The sequence below is a fragment of the Lepus europaeus genome, chromosome 13, assembly GCF_033115175.1.
Source record: "Lepus europaeus isolate LE1 chromosome 13, mLepTim1.pri, whole genome shotgun sequence".
NCBI lineage: Eukaryota > Metazoa > Chordata > Mammalia > Lagomorpha > Leporidae > Lepus > Lepus europaeus.
In genome coordinates, this window is record NC_084839.1 from 38,745,150 (window position 1) to 38,762,908 (window position 17,759).

At 42.7% G+C, this 17,759-nt stretch overlaps 1 protein-coding gene across 4 annotated transcripts in view; it reads left to right on the plus strand.

Moving 5' to 3' along the window:
* EML4 (EMAP like 4) overlaps positions 1-17,759 on the plus strand; it is a 174,651-nt gene that overhangs the window by 136,568 nt on the left and 20,324 nt on the right. For all 4 annotated transcript variants that reach the window (XM_062209337.1, XM_062209338.1, XM_062209339.1 and 1 more), the window contains 4 exons: positions 4,569-4,720; positions 8,740-8,865; positions 8,947-9,078; positions 9,757-9,824. In XM_062209337.1, the coding sequence (XP_062065321.1) occupies positions 4,569-4,720; positions 8,740-8,865; positions 8,947-9,078; positions 9,757-9,824 (478 nt within the window). The remainder of the gene's footprint in view (positions 1-4,568; positions 4,721-8,739; positions 8,866-8,946; positions 9,079-9,756; positions 9,825-17,759) is intronic.

Genomic DNA, 17,759 nt, shown 5'->3' on the forward strand with positions numbered 1-17,759 from the left:
CTATTGATGATTTTTAATACAAAAGCCCTATAAATTGTAGTTAATTTTAAAAATCTAGGTGCCAGCGCTGTGGCGCAGCAGGTTAACGCCCTGGCCTGAAGCACCGATATCCCATATGGGCACTGGTTCAAGTCCCGGCTGCTCCACTTCCCATCCAGCTCTCTGCTGTGGCCTGGGAAACCAGTAGAAGATGGCCCAAGTCCTTGGGCCCCTGCACCCGCGTGGGAGACCTGGAAGAAGCTCCTGGCTTCGGATTGGCCAATTGGGGGGTGAACCCAGCGGATGGAAGACCTCTCTCTCTCTGTTTCTGTTCTCTCTGTGTAACTCTTTAAAATAAATAAATAAATCTTTAAAAACTTAAAAATCTAGTGGTGGTTCAAATATAAAGATGAAAAAAGAGAACAATCTCAGTAACAGCTATGTGGAGATGTTATGTATCATAAGATTTATCCTTTTGAAGTGTATAATTCTGAGTTTGAGTATATTCAGTGTCACAACCATCACCACCATATAATTCCAGAACATTTTCATTACCCTCAAAGGAAACCCGGTACCTAACTCTAGTCCCTATTCCTCCCTCCCCTCAGTCCCTAACCAACCACTTTTGGTCTCTGGATTTTTCTGTTGTGGACGTTTCATACAAATGGAGTCATAAGATGTGGGTTTTTTTTTACTCCCTTCTTTCATAGTGTTTCCAGGGTTCATCTGTATTGTAGCATGTCACCATACTTTTTTTTTTTTTTTTTTTTTTGACAGGCAGAGTGGACAGTGAGAGAGAGAGACAGAGAGAAAGGTCTTCCTCTTTGCCGTTGGTTCACCCTCCAATGGCTGCTGCGGCCGGCGCATCTTGCTGATCCGAAGGCAGGAGCCAGGTGCTTCTCCTGGTCTCCCATGCGGGTGCAGGGCCCAAGGACTTGGGCCATCCTCCACTGCCTTCCCGGGCCATAGCAGAGGGCTGGCCTGGAAGAGGGGCAACTGGGATAGAATCCGGCACCCTGACCGGGACTAGAACCCGGTGTGCCATCGCCGTAGGCGGAGGATTAGCCTGTTAAGCCACAGCGCCGGCCACCATACATCGTTTTTGGGGCTGACTGCTATTCCGTTTCTGGACATGCCACATTTTGTTTATCCATTCATTGGCTGATAAACAATTTTAGAGAAAGAAAAACTAAACTTGTAAGTTTCTAATTTTTCCAAGGTATCAGGTTTTTATTTGCCTTCTTTGGCCATATTTAAACAAGGGTCTACCTTCCCAGTTTGAACCTAGTACCTAATTCTGCAAGGTATCATCTTCCCAAGTTTCAATCTTGATATACCACCTTACTGACTAGCTAAAGAGCTTCTCTGGGTTAGACTCTGTGAATACCAAAGAAAAGGGTTTCGATTCTATAATTTTTTTTGAACTTTTATTTAGTAAATATAAATTTCCAACGTACAATTTATGGATTACAATGGCTTCCCCCCCCCCCCTTAACTTCCCTCCCATCTCCCGCTCCCTCTCCCATTCCATTCACATCAAGATTCATTTTCAATTATCTTTAATACAGAAATCGATTTAGTATATATTAAGAACAGATTTCAACAGTTTGCACCGACACAGAACATAAAGTGTGAAATACTGTTTGAGTACTAGTTATAGCATTAATTCACATTGGATAACATATTAAGGACAGAGATCCCACATGAGGAGTAAGTACACAGTGACTCCTGTTGTTCACTTAACAATTTGACACTCTTGTTTATGGCGTCAGTAATCTCCCTAGGCTCTAGTTATGAGTTGCCAAGGGTGTGGAAGCCTTTTGCGTTCTCCAACTTCAATCTTATTCAGACAAGGTCACAGTCAAAGTGGAAGTTCTCTCCTCCCTTCAGAGAAAGGTACCTCCTTTGATGGCCCTGTTCTTTCTACTGGGATCTCACTCGCAGAGATCTTTCATTTAGGTTTTTTTTTTTTTTTTTTTTTTTTTTTTTTTTTTTTTTTTTCCAGAGTGTCTTGACTTTCCATGCCTAAAATACTCTCATGGGCTCTTCAGCCAGATCCGAATGCCTTAAGGGCTGATCTGAGGCCAGAGTGCTGTTTAGGACATCTGCCATTCTATGAGTCTGCTGTGTATCCCGCTTCCCATGTTGGATCATTCTCTCCCTTTTTGAGTCTATCAGTTAGTATTAGCAGACACTAGTCTTGTTTGTGTGATCCCTTTGACTCTTATACCTATCAGTGTGATCAATTGTGAACTGAAATTGATCACTTGGACTAGTGATATGGCATTGGTACATGCCGCCTTGATGGGATTGTATTGGAATCCCCTGGCACTTTTCTAACTCCACCATTTGGGGCAAGTCCGATTGAGCATGTCCCAAACTGTACATCTCCTCCCTCTCTATAATCTTATCCTTACTCTTAAGAAAGAGAATCTGATATTTTGGGGGCACAGGGCGAAGTATCAATTATTTTACATGAGTTGTACTTAAAATTATTTTTTATGTGCCCACATTGCCCACCCTAAGTAAAATGGTATAGGCAATTAAGAAAGCTGGGTTGTCAATTAAGCATCACATTGGTATAGTTGGACTAGTTAATAAAAGACTGAAATTTTTCTCTACTCAGAGCTTCCAGGGTCCTCCTTTGCCTCAGTACCTTTCCCAGATCCCCACATCTGCAAATAAAAAAGGTCATTCTTGGCGCTGTTGACTTCCAGGTGAACAGTGGTTATTAAACATTGAATAGTATCACTGTTACCTTAACAAGAAAGTTAAAGGAACATTGAGGGCCGGCGCAATAGGCTAATCCTTTGCCTTGCGGCACCAGCACACCGGGTTCTAGTCCCGGTCAGGGCGCCGGATTCTGTCCCGGTTGCCCCTCTTCCAGGCCAGCTCTCTGCTGTGGCCTGGGAAGGCAGTGGAGGATGGCCCAAGTGCTTGGGCCCTGCACCTGCATGGGAGACCAGGAGAAGCACCTGGCTCCTGCCCTCAGATCACCGGTCGCAGCGTGCCGGCCACTGCGGCCATTGGAGGGTGAACCAACGGCAAAGGAAGACCTTTCTCTCTGTCTCTCTCTCTCACTGTCCACTCTGCCTGTCAAAAAAAAAAAACATAAAAAAAAAATAAAGGAACATTGAGGTAGGATTCTTTTTGTTCTTTTTTATTTTTTTAAAGATTTGTTTACTTCCAGCTGGCCAGCTCTCCTCCCAGGCCAGCCAAGTAATGAAAGTCAACAGAGTGCCTTCCCCTAGGAGGTTCACACCTCCCTTAGGATATACCCCATGTGAAGAGATAGATAGGTCTGGGCCTCTGAATTTACAAGGCCTAAAGCCCACCAGATTATTATCAAGCCCCTTCTATCAGGTTCTATTTGCCTCTCAATCAGAAAACTTAATTGTAGCTTAGACAGCACCTTTCTTAGCTCCTCTAATAATGACTCTGTCCTTTGTTCTAGGCCCTGTCTAGTGCACTTGGGCCTCATTCCTTTGTAATCATAACCTCTACTCTACCACCAATGGCTCTACTCCCAACATGTGTGTACTGATGGTCCTCTTCCCCACTTAATGCTGTATAATTGTTCAAACCTGGTAAATGCCACTCTTAGGATCATTGGTTACTATCCTCACTCTGTCTTTTATGTCCTTGTCTAAATATGATCAGAGTCGGCAAACTTGGAAGGCTTCCATAGCCTTGGCAACTCATGACGACAGCCTAGGATGGTTACTGGCGCCATAAACTAGAGTGTCAATTTGTTGGGTCAACAACAGGAGCCACTGTGTACTTGCTCCTCATGTGGGATCTCTGTCCTTAATGTGCTGTACATTGTGATTTAATGCTATAACTAGTACTCAAACAGTATGTTTCACTTTGTGTTTCTATGTGGGTGCAAACTGTTGAAATCTTTATACTAAATTGATCTTCTGTATATAAAGAGAATTGAAAATGAATCTTGATGCAAATGGAAGGCGGAGAGGGTGCGGGAGAGGGGAGGGTTGCGGGTGGGAGGGAAGTTATGGGGGGGGGAAGCCATTGTAATCCATAAGCTGTACACTGGAAATTTATATTCATTAAATAAAAGTTAAAAAAAAAAAAAGATTTGTTTACTTGAAAGGCAGAGTTAGAGGGAAAGAGAGAGAAATCTTCCATCTGCTGATTCACTGAAGTCTTGTAAAAATTTATCACTAGGGGCTGGCACTGTGTTGTAGCGGGTCAAGCTGCTGCTTGCACTGCCAGCATCCTATATGGGTGCCACTTCAAGTCCCAGCTGCTTCACTTTCTATATGGCTCCCTGCTAATGCACCTGGGAAAGCAGTGAAAGATGACCCAAGTGCTTGGGCCCCTATACCCATGTGGGAGACTCGGATGAAGTTCATGGCTCTGGGCTTTGGCCTGGCCCAGCCCTGGCTGCTGTAGCCATTTGGGAAGTGAACTAGTGGATTGAAAATCTCTGCCTCTTCCTCTGTCTGTAACTCTGCTTTGCTTTGCTTTTTTTCCCCTTTTTTTTGTAACTCTGCTTTTCAAATAAATAAATAAATCTTTAAAAAAAAAGTTTTATCACTAATATTTTTATTTTTCCCTTTTCATATTAGGTGTATATCAGATCAGCAAGCAAATCAAAGCTCATGATGGCAGTGTGTTCACACTTTGTCAGATGAGAAATGGGATGATATTAACTGGAGGAGGGAAAGACAGAAAAATAATTCTGTGGGATCATGATCTGAATCCTGAAAGAGAAATAGAGGTAAGGATGGAAAGAAAGCAAATCATAAAAATGTTAAACCTCTCAATTCATATATTTTGTCTCACATTAAGAAAACTTATACTTTTTTTGAAAATTGCTATACATACTTAGAATTTCATTCCATTCCATGGAACAGAGTTTTTAATTGCCTTTAGGATAACCTTATTTAAGAAAAAAAAAGACCGTTCATTTAAAAAAATTAATTTGAGGGGCCGGCACCCTGGCTCACTTGGTTAATCCTCTGCCTGCAGCGCCGGCATCCCATATGGGCGCCAGGTTCTAGTCCCAGTTGCTCCTCTTCCAGTCCAGCTCTCTGCTGTGGCCCGGGAAGGCAGTGGAGGATGGCCCAAGTGCTTGGGCCCTGCACCACATGGGAGACCAGGAAGAAGCACCTGGCTCCTGGCTTTGGATCGACGCAGCACTGGCCCTGGCGGCCATTTCGGGAGTGAACCAGCGGAAGGAAGACTTTTCTCTCTCTCTCTCACTGTCTAACTCTACCTGTCAAATTAAAAAATAATAATAATAATTTGAAAAAATAAAAGATCAAACAGAATAAAGGCTGGATAGAATGATTAACTTGCTTATTGTTTATTTATGAGATATTTTTAGTGGTCCAAAATTATTCAGCATGTTCATTGAATACTCTGTCCAAGCCCAAAGCATACAAAATCAGCAGTTTAAACTTTAAATTTTGAAAATAATTTTTTTATTTTCTTTGTTTTATTTTGAAAATAATATTTTAGAAGAGTGAGCTTAATGATTGTTAATTACCTCTGTGTGTGTGTGTGTGTGTGCTCGCGCCTGCTACATGGCATAGACCAAGTGTAACTATTAAACCCGAGCAAGATGTGTACACAGTGAAAATTTGCTAGTTGAATTGGTGCTTCAGAAAGTAAAGTGATTAAAAGAATATTTTAGACCAGTGATTATTAAAGCAAGAGGAAAGCTCACTGAGTTTAATGTTTCTTCTTTTTTGGGGGGGATTTAAATTTTGAATGTGTGCTCAGTGCTTTTCTACACATTATATGCTTTCTAAACACATTCTCTGAAGAAGAGAATCCTGAGAGAACTGCTTTTGGATTTTTATTTCCAACAAGACAGATAGTAAAGAAGTTGCTTTATCATAACCTTAAATGCATAGTTGAAATGCCACTTTGTTTATCGTTTTTTTTGTTTTGTTTTTTTATTTTTGACAGGCAGAGTGGACAGTGAGAGAGAGAGAGAGAGACAGAGAGAAAGGTCTTCCTTTGCCGTTGGTTCACCCTCCAATGGCCGCCGCGGTAGCGCGCTGCGGCCAGCGCACCGCGCTGTTCCGATGGCAGGAGCCAGGTGCTTATCCTGGTCTCCCATGGGGTGCAGAGCCCAAACACTTGGGCCATCCTCCACTGCACTCCCTGGCCACAGCAGAGAGCTGGCCTGGAAGAGGGTCAACCGGGACAGGATCGGTGCCCCGACCGGGACTAGAACCCGGTATGCCGGCACCGCAAGGCGGAGGATTAGCCTGTTGAGCCACGGCGCCGGCCTGTTTATCGTTTTTTAAAGATTTACTTGTTTATTTGAAAGAGTTACACAAAGAGAGAGAGGTTTTCCATCCACTGATTCACTCCCCAATTGGCTGCAACTGCCGGAGCTACACCAGTCCAAAGCCAGGAGCTAGGAGCTTCTTCCAGGTCTCCTACTTAGGTGCAGGAGCCCAAGGACTTGGGCCATCTTCTGCTGCTTTCCAGGCTATAGCAGAGAGCTGGATTGGAAGTGGAACAGCCAGGTTTCGAACCTGCGCCCATATGGGATGCCAGTGCTTCAGGCCAGGATGTTAACCTGCTGCACCACAGCACCAGCCCTGCCACTTTCTTTATCATTTATTTTTTTCACAGGTAACTGATAGCCCTTTGTAGTCAAAAAGCTATCCAATCTTGTTTACTCCTTCTTTTGCCATTTATAATACAGGTTTTTTATTAAATGCTTAGTGTTTTGGATCCCACTTTGTAAAGGAGAATTACATTGTTTGAGATTCATTCTTTGGGATAATTACAGCATTAATGTAGCATTCACTAAGAATGTACTTTTATCTATTAAAGATTTATTTATTTATTTGAAAGTCAGAGAGAGAAGGAGAGACAGAGAGAGAGGGAAGTCTTCCATCTGCTGGTTCACTCCCCAGTTGGCCGCAATGGCTGGAGCTGCACCAATCCAAAGCCAGGAGCTGCTTCTGGGTCTCCCGCTCCACTGCAAGAGTCCAAGGACCTGGGCCATCTTCTACTGCTTTCCCAGCAGAGAGCTGGATCGGAAGTGGCTCAGCCAGGACTCGAACTGGCGCCCATATGGGATGCTGGTACTGCACAGCACCAACCCTAAGAATGTACCATATCTGATACATTCAAATTGATGTTCCATGGAGTACTCCTAATGACTTTTTTTTTTAAGTAGATAAGACTATTTTAGGGAGTAAAGAAAGTAAGGGATTGAGCCTGCCCTGTGCGATACAATCTGAAGTTGATGTCCAAAAGAATCATCCCAATGACAGTTATGTATACGATACAGTCTTCTCTTGGCATTCCTAGAGGATTAGTTCCAGGGTCCCAGGATACCAAATTCCCCAGACTCTCAAGTCCCTTATATAACATGACCCTAGTATCTGTATACTAAAACCCACACACCTCCTCTCTTACATGTTAAATCAGCTCCATATTACTTATTACTGCAATGTAATTGCTGTGTAAATAGTTGTTTTTCTGTATTGTGTATGGTATAATGGAAAGGAAAAAGTTTACGTATTCAGTAGAGGTACAGTTTTTTTTCATTGTTGGTTGAATCCAAGGATGCAGAACTTGTAGCTACAGAGGGCAAACTGTGTATTGTTTTTCAGTTCATGAAGAAATTTCACGTTATTTTTATGTTTTGATCCTTATAACAATCAAGAGTAGCTAGGACATTTATTCTTGTGCCATCTTACAGAAAAAGACATTTTCTTAGACTAAGTGACTTATTCAAAATAATATTAATTACAGGACTGGCGCTGTAACATAACAGGTAAAACTTCCACCTGCAGTGCCGGCAATCCATATGGGTGCCATTTCAGATACTGCCCTGCTACTGCTCTTCTGATCCAGCTCTCTATTATGGCCTGGGAAAGCAGTAGAAGATGACCCAAGTGCTTGGGCCCTTGCACCCACATGGGAGACCTGGAAGAATCTCCTGGCTTCAGATTGGCCCAGCTCCAGCCATTGTGGCCATTTAGGGAGTAAACCAGTGGAGGGAAGACCTTTCTCTCTATCTGTCCCTCTATTACTCTACCTCTCAAACAAATAAATCTTAAAAATAAATAATGTGGGTTTTTTAAGATTTTATTTATTTATTTGAGAGGTAGAGTTATAGTGAGAGGAAGAGACAGAAAGGTCTTCCCTCCACTGGTTCACTCCCTAGATGGCCGCAACGGCTGGAGCTGCGCCGATCCAAAGCCAGGAGCCAGGAGGTTCTTCCCGGTCTCCCATGCGGGTACAGGAGCCCAAGCACCCGGGCCATCTTCCGCTGCCTTCCTAGGCCATAGCAGAGAGCTGGATCAGAAGAGGAGCAGCCAAGACTAGAACCAGTGCCCATATGAGATGCCGGTGCCACAGGCAGAAGATTAACCTGTGCCTCAGCACCAGCGCCAATAAATAATGTTAACTAACAAAAACAAGACTGCATTCTTCATGTGATCAAATTTTTTTTTTGTTTTGTTTTGTTTTTTTTTTGGTTTCTAACCTCTTCTGAAATCATATAAATGTAAAATTAACTGAAGCAAAGAATGTTAATATAACACAGTATAATTTCTGTCTAATAAAATAAGATTTTCTAAACATGTTGTTGCTGTTAGCATAGAATTACCATATTGTCTTCAAATTTGGAATTCTGTCATCAAATCTGGAATTGCGTCATTTATTGCCACGCAGTAGCTTCCAGTTGTATATGCAGTCTTCAGGTAATAATTAATGCATGTTAGTGTATATATGGTAACTTCATACATTTATATTTCCTAGGTCCCTGATCAGTATGGCACAATCAGAGCCGTAGCAGAAGGGAAGGCAGATCAATTTTTAGTAGGTACATCACGAAACTTTATTTTGAGGGGAACATTTAATGATGGCTTCCAAATAGAAGTGCAGGTAAGCCAATGTCAGCTATTAACTGGATATTTTTGATGACACACTTTGGTTTTTATAATAATGAGTGCCTTTCATTTTCAGGGTCATACAGATGAGCTCTGGGGTCTTGCCACACATCCCTTCAAAGACTTGCTCTTGACATGTGCTCAGGACAGGCAGGTGTGCATGTGGAATTCAGTGGAACACAAGCTGGAATGGACCAGGCTCGTAGATGTGAGTGAAGCAAGATGTGATTGAAAATCTCCCCATAGAAGTGCTTCACATTGGCAGTTGGGAGTAGCAGAGGCAAAAGGACTAAGCATTGCATTCAGAGGGGATGGAATAAGAGGGCAGTATTTCATCTCGAAGTGTAACATGAACCCACTTTTAGGAAGCAAGTTAGCAGGGTAAAAAAATTGAATTCTTCTGTCAGTTTCAGTAATAAAAATCATAAAGATTTCACATGTCTATGGAACATACATTATTGTGGAAATGTGGTGGTGCAGTTGGTTTCAGTAAATGCTGCTCACTAACAGACTCTATTCCTTTTGAATGATCTCAATATATTTTCTCCCTAACCCAGTTAGATATCCACCTTTTCTGGCACAAAAGGTGTATATAATTTCTTTTAAGACTCTAAAAGAAATATACAAGTGTGGTTTGTTGTTTTCGTGCCCCTCCCTGGCTACAAGCTGGTGGTCCTTTTCTCTCACCATTCTGCCAGCATATCCCCTCCAAGCTCTAAAATTCTTTTTCTCTCATACCCATGTATTTCTCATTGGCTATTATAAAGTTGATTAGAATTCCATGTTTATATGAAATGAATTATTTTCAAATGTTTTTGCCACTGTCACCATAGATCTAGGGAGACTTTCTTATGTACTCCCCAACAGCTGTCTGTCTCTCTTCTAGGAACCAGGACACTGTGCAGATTTTCATCCAAGTGGCACAGTGGTGGCCATAGGAACGCACTCAGGCAGGTAGGGTCTTGAAGTGAGCTGAGTAATCTGAAATGGTGGGATGTTTATACCGTTATTCAGGAATATTCCTTTCTGAACTGGAGAATGGTTCTCTTTAAATGGCATACTAATATGCTTGTTGCTCATATCTGTTATATATACTTAATCATTCAGGAATTATTTACTGAGCACCTGTCATTTGCTGCATTTGTGGGATATCAAAGAGCAAAACAAAAACTCCTACCCTTGTGGAGCCACATTTTAATAAGTGTCAGGAGAGGATAGGAAGAGGGATTTGGGAAGGCGGTGCAGTTGAAAAATGACAAATAGGGTAGTTAAGATAGGGTTCATTGGCAACAGACTTGAGTCTCCTTTGTGAAATTAGAAGGGAATTTCTCACCTCATTATCTTTCAGGCAGGGAAAGGATTTATTGCTGATATACCCAGTTAAGCTTTTTTAAGTTGTTTGTGCTACAGCATTTGCCATCCTGTGTATTTTGAATGCTACCGATACATAATTAAGATATATTTCCTGAGGCGCTCAGCTCTCTGCATCTTTGCTGAGCCGCCCGCCTGGCCTGGTCAGGTGTAATCTCTCCATTCAACATGTAACCTGTAACCTCCCCCCCCCCCCCCCCCAGTCTCTCAGGCTCTGTCTGGAGAGGTGCCCATCCATCCTTACAGATGTTCCTTCCTAATAAACCTTGCTGTTTTACCTCCCACTAAAAAAAAAAAAAAAAAAAAAAAAAAATTTCCTGAAATCATTAATGACTTTCTTACAGACAGACTTTTCAAGATTTAGTAATATATGTTTATCTATATATTTTAAGGAAGCAAAAGAAAAATATGAAGTGAATTTTCAAGTTAAATGCATTAAAAAGTATAGAATGCTACTAATTTCTAGTGGGGTGAAACTATTGTAGATACATTTATATAAATATTTTTGTTTATATGGTTTAAAAATCTTTCAACTTAATCAGCACATTTAATCTAATTAAATTTACTGATTTAGAGGGTTTTTTTGTAATAGATTTTCCCCTTTGGCTATTAGATACAAACTAGCACTTCTTTTTTTTTTTTTTTTTTTTTTTTTTTTTTGGTCAGGCAGAGTAGACAATGAGAGAGACAGAGAGAAAGGTCTTCCTTTGCCGTTGGTTCACCCTCCAATGGCCACCGCAGCAGGTGTGCTGCGGCCAGCACATTGCGCTGATCCGAAGCCAGGAGCCAGGTGCTTCTCCTGGTCTCCCGTGCAGGTGCAGGGCCCAAGCACTTGGGCCATCCTCCACTACACTCCCGGGCCATAGCAGAGAGCTGGCCTGGAAGAGGGGCAACTGGGACAGAATCCGGTGCCCTGACCGGGACTAGAACCCAGTGTGCCAGCGTTGCAAGGCGGAGGATTAGTCCATTGAGCTGCGGCGCCAGCCACAAACTAGCACTTCTGAAAAGTAAAAATGACTCAGATACTTTCTCCAGTGTAGTGCTGCAGAATCCTTGAAAATCATGGAAAACTAGATCTTTGAAAATACTTGAATTGTGAATCTGTAACTAGAGATGCTATTTGATTAGTTCTGAAATCACTGAATTTTAGAAGCAAGTTGCTTAGGAGAGTAATTGGTGATAATGTGCAAATTTAGAAGGGGTATATATTTTTAGGTTTCCCCCGAAACACATGTCAATAATAAATTGTCATTGTCATGTTTTTGGTTTTTGTTTGTTTGTTTGTTTTTGACAGGCAGAGTTAGACAGTGAGAGAGAGAGACAAAGAGAAAAGCCTTCCTTCCATTGGTTCACTCCCCAAATGGCCGCTATGGCCGGCATGCTGCGCCGATCTGAAGCCAGGAGCCAGGTGCTTCCTCCTGGTCTCCCATGCGGGTGTAGGGCCCAAGCACTTGGGCCATCCTCCACTGCCTTCCCAGGCCACAGTAGAGAGCTGACTGGAAGAGGAGCAACCAGGACAGAATCTGGCGCCCCAACCGGGACTAGAACCTAGTGTGCCAGCACCGCAGGCGGAGGATTAGCCTAGTGAGCCGTGGCACCGGCCGTCATGTGGTTTTAAAGCATTTAGACTTGGAACAAATAGTTGTATGACAGATCACTTTGTAAGATTTGGAGGAAATTATTTTCTGTCTTTAACAACAACAGCAACAAAAATCTTAAGCATGTGAGTAACCACCTGAGCTTTTAAAGACCTCTGGGATACAGAGAAAAAGGAAGAGACAGAGAGATATTCCATCATCTGATTCACTCCCCAAACACCTTCAACAGCTCGGAATGAGCCAGGCTAAAGCCAGAAGCCAAGAACTCCATCCTGGTCTCCCAAATGGATGGCAGGTGCCCAAGTACTTAAGACTGTCATATGCTGCTGTCCCAGATGCATTAGCTGGTAGCAAAGCAACCAGACTTGAACCGGTGTTCCAATGTGAATGTCAGCATTGCAAGCAGTTGCCCCCACTTTGATTTTTGAAAATAGTTTTTCATAAGGCATTCAATCGTTATACTGTCTGTAGACCTCAGCAGAACTATAGATATCTTTCCTGTCCCATCAGGATGTCAGGTCTTCAACAGCTCGAACTGAATGCTCCAGACAGTTTTATAGTACTTACTGTGGTCCTGGCTGGACCAGTTCTATTTCCAAACCAACATGCAAAATATACAGAAGGAATTTTGCACCATACACATTTTATAGGTAGGTAAATGAATTAGAGAAAAACCAGAATAAGAGAAATCAATAGACTTGAAGACTTAAAGGAAGCCTTAGTTAAGATTTTTTAAGTGTGTCAAAGAAATCCACTGACTTGGGGCTGGCGCCATGCTGCACTTGGTTAGTCCTCTGCCTGTGGTGCTGGCATCTCATATGGGCACCAGTTTCTAGTCCCGGTTGTTCCTCTTCAGTCCAGCTCTCTGCTGTGGCCTGGGATAACAGTAGAAGATGGCCCAAATCCTTGGGCCCTTGCACCCACGTGGGAGACCCGGAAGAAGCTCCTGGCTCCTGGCTTCAGATTGGCGCAGCTCTGGCTGTTGCGGCCAATTGGGGAGTGAACCAGCAGATGGAAGACCTCTCTCTCTGTCTCTACCTCTCTCTGTAACTCTGCCTCTTAAGTAAATAAAATAAAATATTAAAAAAAAAAAAAGAAATCCACAGACTTGTGTCAGTATATAGAACGTACTCTGTATAACAAATAGTGATGGAAAAGGAGAATCAGCAGGTGAGAGAAAGAACTCAAAGAAGATCTCAGTGTTTCTGACCTACACTGGAAGGGATAGCTTTGACAATGAGGCGTGCTCAGAAAGTGACACTGGTGAATAGGTAGATAAAGAATTTTAATTTACCTTTTGAGATGGAATACAGGACCCTCAACCTAGAAAAACTTAAATGATGCAACTCTTCAATCTTGGTGATTGGCTGCAACCTTGGGCAAGCTTGTGATGGAACTAAAGTAATCATCAAATTCTAACCACTAAAATTTGACTCTAAAGGTTCTCAGCCTAAGAAATCTCCTTCTGTTCAAAAGGGAAATGTCAGAATGTCAGACTCCTTAGCATGACTAAAACTTAATCTAATCAGAAGAATGATTTTTCTGTGGTGGTGTTTAACACAACCTACAGGTACTCCAAGGCTCATTTTCTAGGGTGCTTAGTATCATAGTATGCTTAAACTTTATAAGCATGAACTTCCCTGGGTCTGTATTACTGAAACTCCAATTCTGAGTCACTCTTCAAATGTTTATTGAGCACCTGCAACTTGGAAAGCACTATACTAGAAACACTGCATTATATAAAGAAATAGTCCCTACTAGTAGATTACAACCTTTTTTTTTTTTTTTTTTTTTTTTTTTTTTTGACAGGCAGAGTTAGACAGTGAGAGAGACAGAGAGAAAGGTCTTCCTTCCATTGGTTCACCCCCCAAATGGCTGCTATGGCTGGTGTGCTGTGCCGTTCCGAAGCCAGGAGCCAGGTGCTTCCTCCTGGTCTCTCATGTGGGTGCAGGACCCAAGCACTTGGGCCATCCTCCGGTGCCCCAACCGGGACTAGAACCTGGGGTGCCAGTGCCACAGGCGGAGGATTAGCCAAGTGAGCTATGGCACCGGCCACAACCTATTTAGATACTACATAAAAAGATAAACAATATCTCGAGTAGTATTTTAGTGTTACTTAAATAACGATGCACCACTGTTTGGAGATCAGAAGAAATTATTGTGAGTCTGAGTGACCAGAGAAGGCTTCACAGAGGAAGTGTGGATGGGCCTGGCCTTGCAGGAAGATTTGGTTGCTAAAGAGGCCAGGAAGAGTAAGGAGTTTGTATCATGCAGGAGAAATGGATTAACAAAATGCTGAAGGTTCTGAGCATACCATTGTGACTGGACTAGAATATCACTAAAGACTTCCTGACACTGGTACTTGGTAGGCTGGCCTTTAGCAAAGCCCATTAAAAACCTTTCCCTTACCACTGCAGCTTGTCCTTCATGTACATCCCTGCCCTTGTTGTCACTTCTTACCTTCTGTCTGCCTTTGTGTATCCTACTTAACCCTGCCACATTCGATGTGATAAAATCCTAGCCCACCCATAATCCACAGTGATTACTCCCTACTCTGAAACTGTGTTAGCCTTATTACCCATGTTATTTGGAGCTATTTCCTTCCTTATTAATTTGTTCTGTCTCCCCAGTTAGATTATAAACTCCTGTCTCCTTTGCTGACCTCCTCTCTTCTCTGGATTCCTAAATGTTGGTGTATCTCAAAGACAAAGGGTCAGGGAGTGGGTGTACTTTCCATAGGAACATACCCTTCCTTGGTGCAACATAAGAGAAAAGCACAAAGGCAAAAGCTCTCTTCCTGGTTCTGCTGCTAACTAGTAGATGAGTGATTAGGTGTTTTGACATCACAGGATGTCAGAGTTCTTATAAGAAGCTTGAATTGGGCTTTTCTTTTCTGATTTTGACTTAATGTCCTTCTGAATTGTAAAAACCACATTCCTACTTTTGTAATTAGAAGATCATAAAGAAGTGGGGAGGGAGTGTGGAGTTATAAACCTACCAGCCTGAGGACACACTTTAAATTCTAATGGATTATTTTTGTGATTAACATGAAGAAATAGTCATTTAAAGATTTTAAGTCATTTCTCAGTTCTAAAATTTTATGATTCTTTTTTTGCCACAAAGAAGATCAATACAGTATTATTTAAAAAGTCATCAGGGGCCGGCGCCACGGCTCAACAGGCTAATCCTCCGCCTAGCGGCGCCAGCACACCGGGTTCTAGTCCTGGTCGGGGCGCCGGATTCTGTCCCAGTTGCCCCTCTTCCAGGCCAGCTCTCTGCTGTGGCCAGGGAGTGCAGTGGAGGATGGCCCAAGTGCTTGGGCCCTGCACCTCATGGGAGACCAGGAGAAGTACCTGGCTCCTGCCTTCGGATCAGTGCGGTGCGCCAGCCGCGGAGGCCATTGGAGGAAAGGAAGAAGGAAGGAAAAGAAGAGAGAAAGGAAGACCTTTCTCTGTCTCTCTCTCTTACTGTCCACTCTGCCTGTCAAAAATAAAAAAAAATTTAAAAAAAAAAGTCATCAGGACAAATTATGGTACTATGTTTTGGGACTTAGCTCACAAGTCAGGTTAGTTTAAATATATGGCCCAAGATTGCCTATCTGTGCTATTGAGCAGTTAAATTCATTATTTTTTTAAAGATTTATTTATTTATTTGAAAGTCAGAGTTACAGAGAGAGAGAGAGAGAGGGAATGGGAGGGAGAGAGGTCTTCCATCCAATGTTCATCCCCAGTCGGCTGCAGTGGCCAGAGCTGCACTGTCCATTGCTTTCCCAGGCCATAGCAAGGAGCTAGATTGGAAGAGGAGCAGCCAGGACTCGAACCAGCGCCTATATGGGATGCCAGTGCTTCAGGCCAGGGCATTAACCTACTGCACCACAGTGCCAGCCCCATCCTTATATTTTTAAAGATTTATTTATTTGAAAGATAGAGTTACAGAGAGGTAGAGAGAAAAAGAGAAGTCTTCTGTCTGCTGGTTTACTCCCCAAATGGCTGCCACAGCCAGAGCTTGGCTGATCTGAAGCCAGGAGCCAGGAGCTTCTTCCAGAGGTCTCCCAGGAGGCGCAGGGGTCCGAGGACTTGGGCCATTTTCCACTGCTTTCCCAGGGCATAGCAGAGAACTTGATTGGAAGAGGCGCAGCTGAGACTCCAATCAGCACCCATATTGGCTGCTGGCATTGCAGGCAGCAGCTTTACCCTCTACTCCACAGGGCCAGCCCTGAGCAGTCCATTAGGACTCAAAGGCCACAGAGCTCCATAATGATTGCAGTTTGTCTTAAAGCAAAAGCTTAGTTCCAACTTGTAAATTCTGGACTAAAATAAACTAAACTCAATAAGAACTTAAATGTTTGCTTGTTTTTATAAGATCCTCTTTTCCTAAAGGACTTGTTGTTAGGGACAGAGGTCCGGAGCTCAAAACTCTTTTCTGAAAGTAAAATTCATAGAAAGTACAATTCGTGCAGCATGGAGGATAGGAGCTCTAGGGGCCAGCGTTGTGACATACAGGGTTAAGCTGCCACCAGTAGTACCAGCATCCCACATGGGTGCCTGTTTGAGTCTCAGCTGCTCCACTTCCAATCTAGCTCCCTGCTAATGTGCTTGGGAAAGCAGCAAAAGATGGCCCAAGTACATGGGCCCCTGTATCCATATGGGAGACCTGGATGAAGCTCCAGGCTCCTGGCTTTGGCCTGGCCATTTGGGGAGTGAACCAGTGGATGGAAGATATCTCTCTTTCGTTCTCCATCTCTTTGTCTGCCTCTTCCCCCTCTCTGTAACTCTACCTTCCAAATAAATAAATAAGTCTTGAAAAAAAAAAGAACTTCTAAAATTCTTGCTGGAAATACATATGAAAGTTGTACAATTTTTAATAACACTTATTGAATTACTAAAAATATTTGCCAAAAGTAATTTCATTTTTAATGAAATCCTTTTTTTAAAAAAATGATTTAACTAAAAGGCGGAGTAACAAAGAGCGAGACAGAGATATCTTCCATTTACTGGTTCACTCCCTAAATGGCCACAGCTGGGGTTGGGCCAAGCCAATACCAAAAGCCTGGAACCCCATCCAAATGCTTGGGCCATCTGCTGCTGCTTTCCCAGGAGCATTAGCTGGGGGTTGGATCAGAAACAGAGCAGCTGTGACTTGAACCAGCACCTCCAATAAGGATGCTAACATCACAGGCCACTACTTAACCCACTGTGCCACAACACCAGCCCCTAGAAGTAATTTCTGTCATGTAATTCCAGAAACAGAAAAGCAGGCAAGGTTTTTTTTTTTCTCTCTTGATAACTACTGTTTATAACCAGTAAATGACTAAGGGTTTTAGGTTCCTACATATGTTATACCAATCAATACTTATTTTGCTTTCTTTGGGAGTTTCCAGAAAGATGAGACAGCATGCTGTTTCCCTAGGAAAATTAAACCTACTTAGATCTCATCCAAAATAAAAATGGATGAATTTATTTTAAGTGCATTAAGAGGGGTTTATTAAAGTTTACAAAAGCTCATTAAAAATGTGGAACCTGGTATGGTATCTCCTGTTCTTAGAAGTGTGTTTGATCTAAGATGGAATGTCACTTTGTTCCTTTCTCTGAAAAGGGCGTTCAGTTGGCATCAGCTCTGGCATTTCTTGGCCCAGAGGAGTTTCATAGTGTAGTCATAAACATTGATTAATAATTTATATTCTCAGAAGAAACCTATACTTAATAAAAAAAAAAAAGATTTTATTTACTTGAAAGAGTTACAGCGAGAGGTAGAGCCAGAGAGAGAGAGGGGTCTTCCGTTCCACTGGTTCACTCTCCAAATGACCACAATAGCCAAAGCTGAGCTGATCCAAAGCCAGGAGCCAGGAGTTTTGTCCTGATCTCCCACACGGGTGCAAGGGCCCAAGGACTTGGGCTATCTTCTGCTGCCTTCCCAGGCC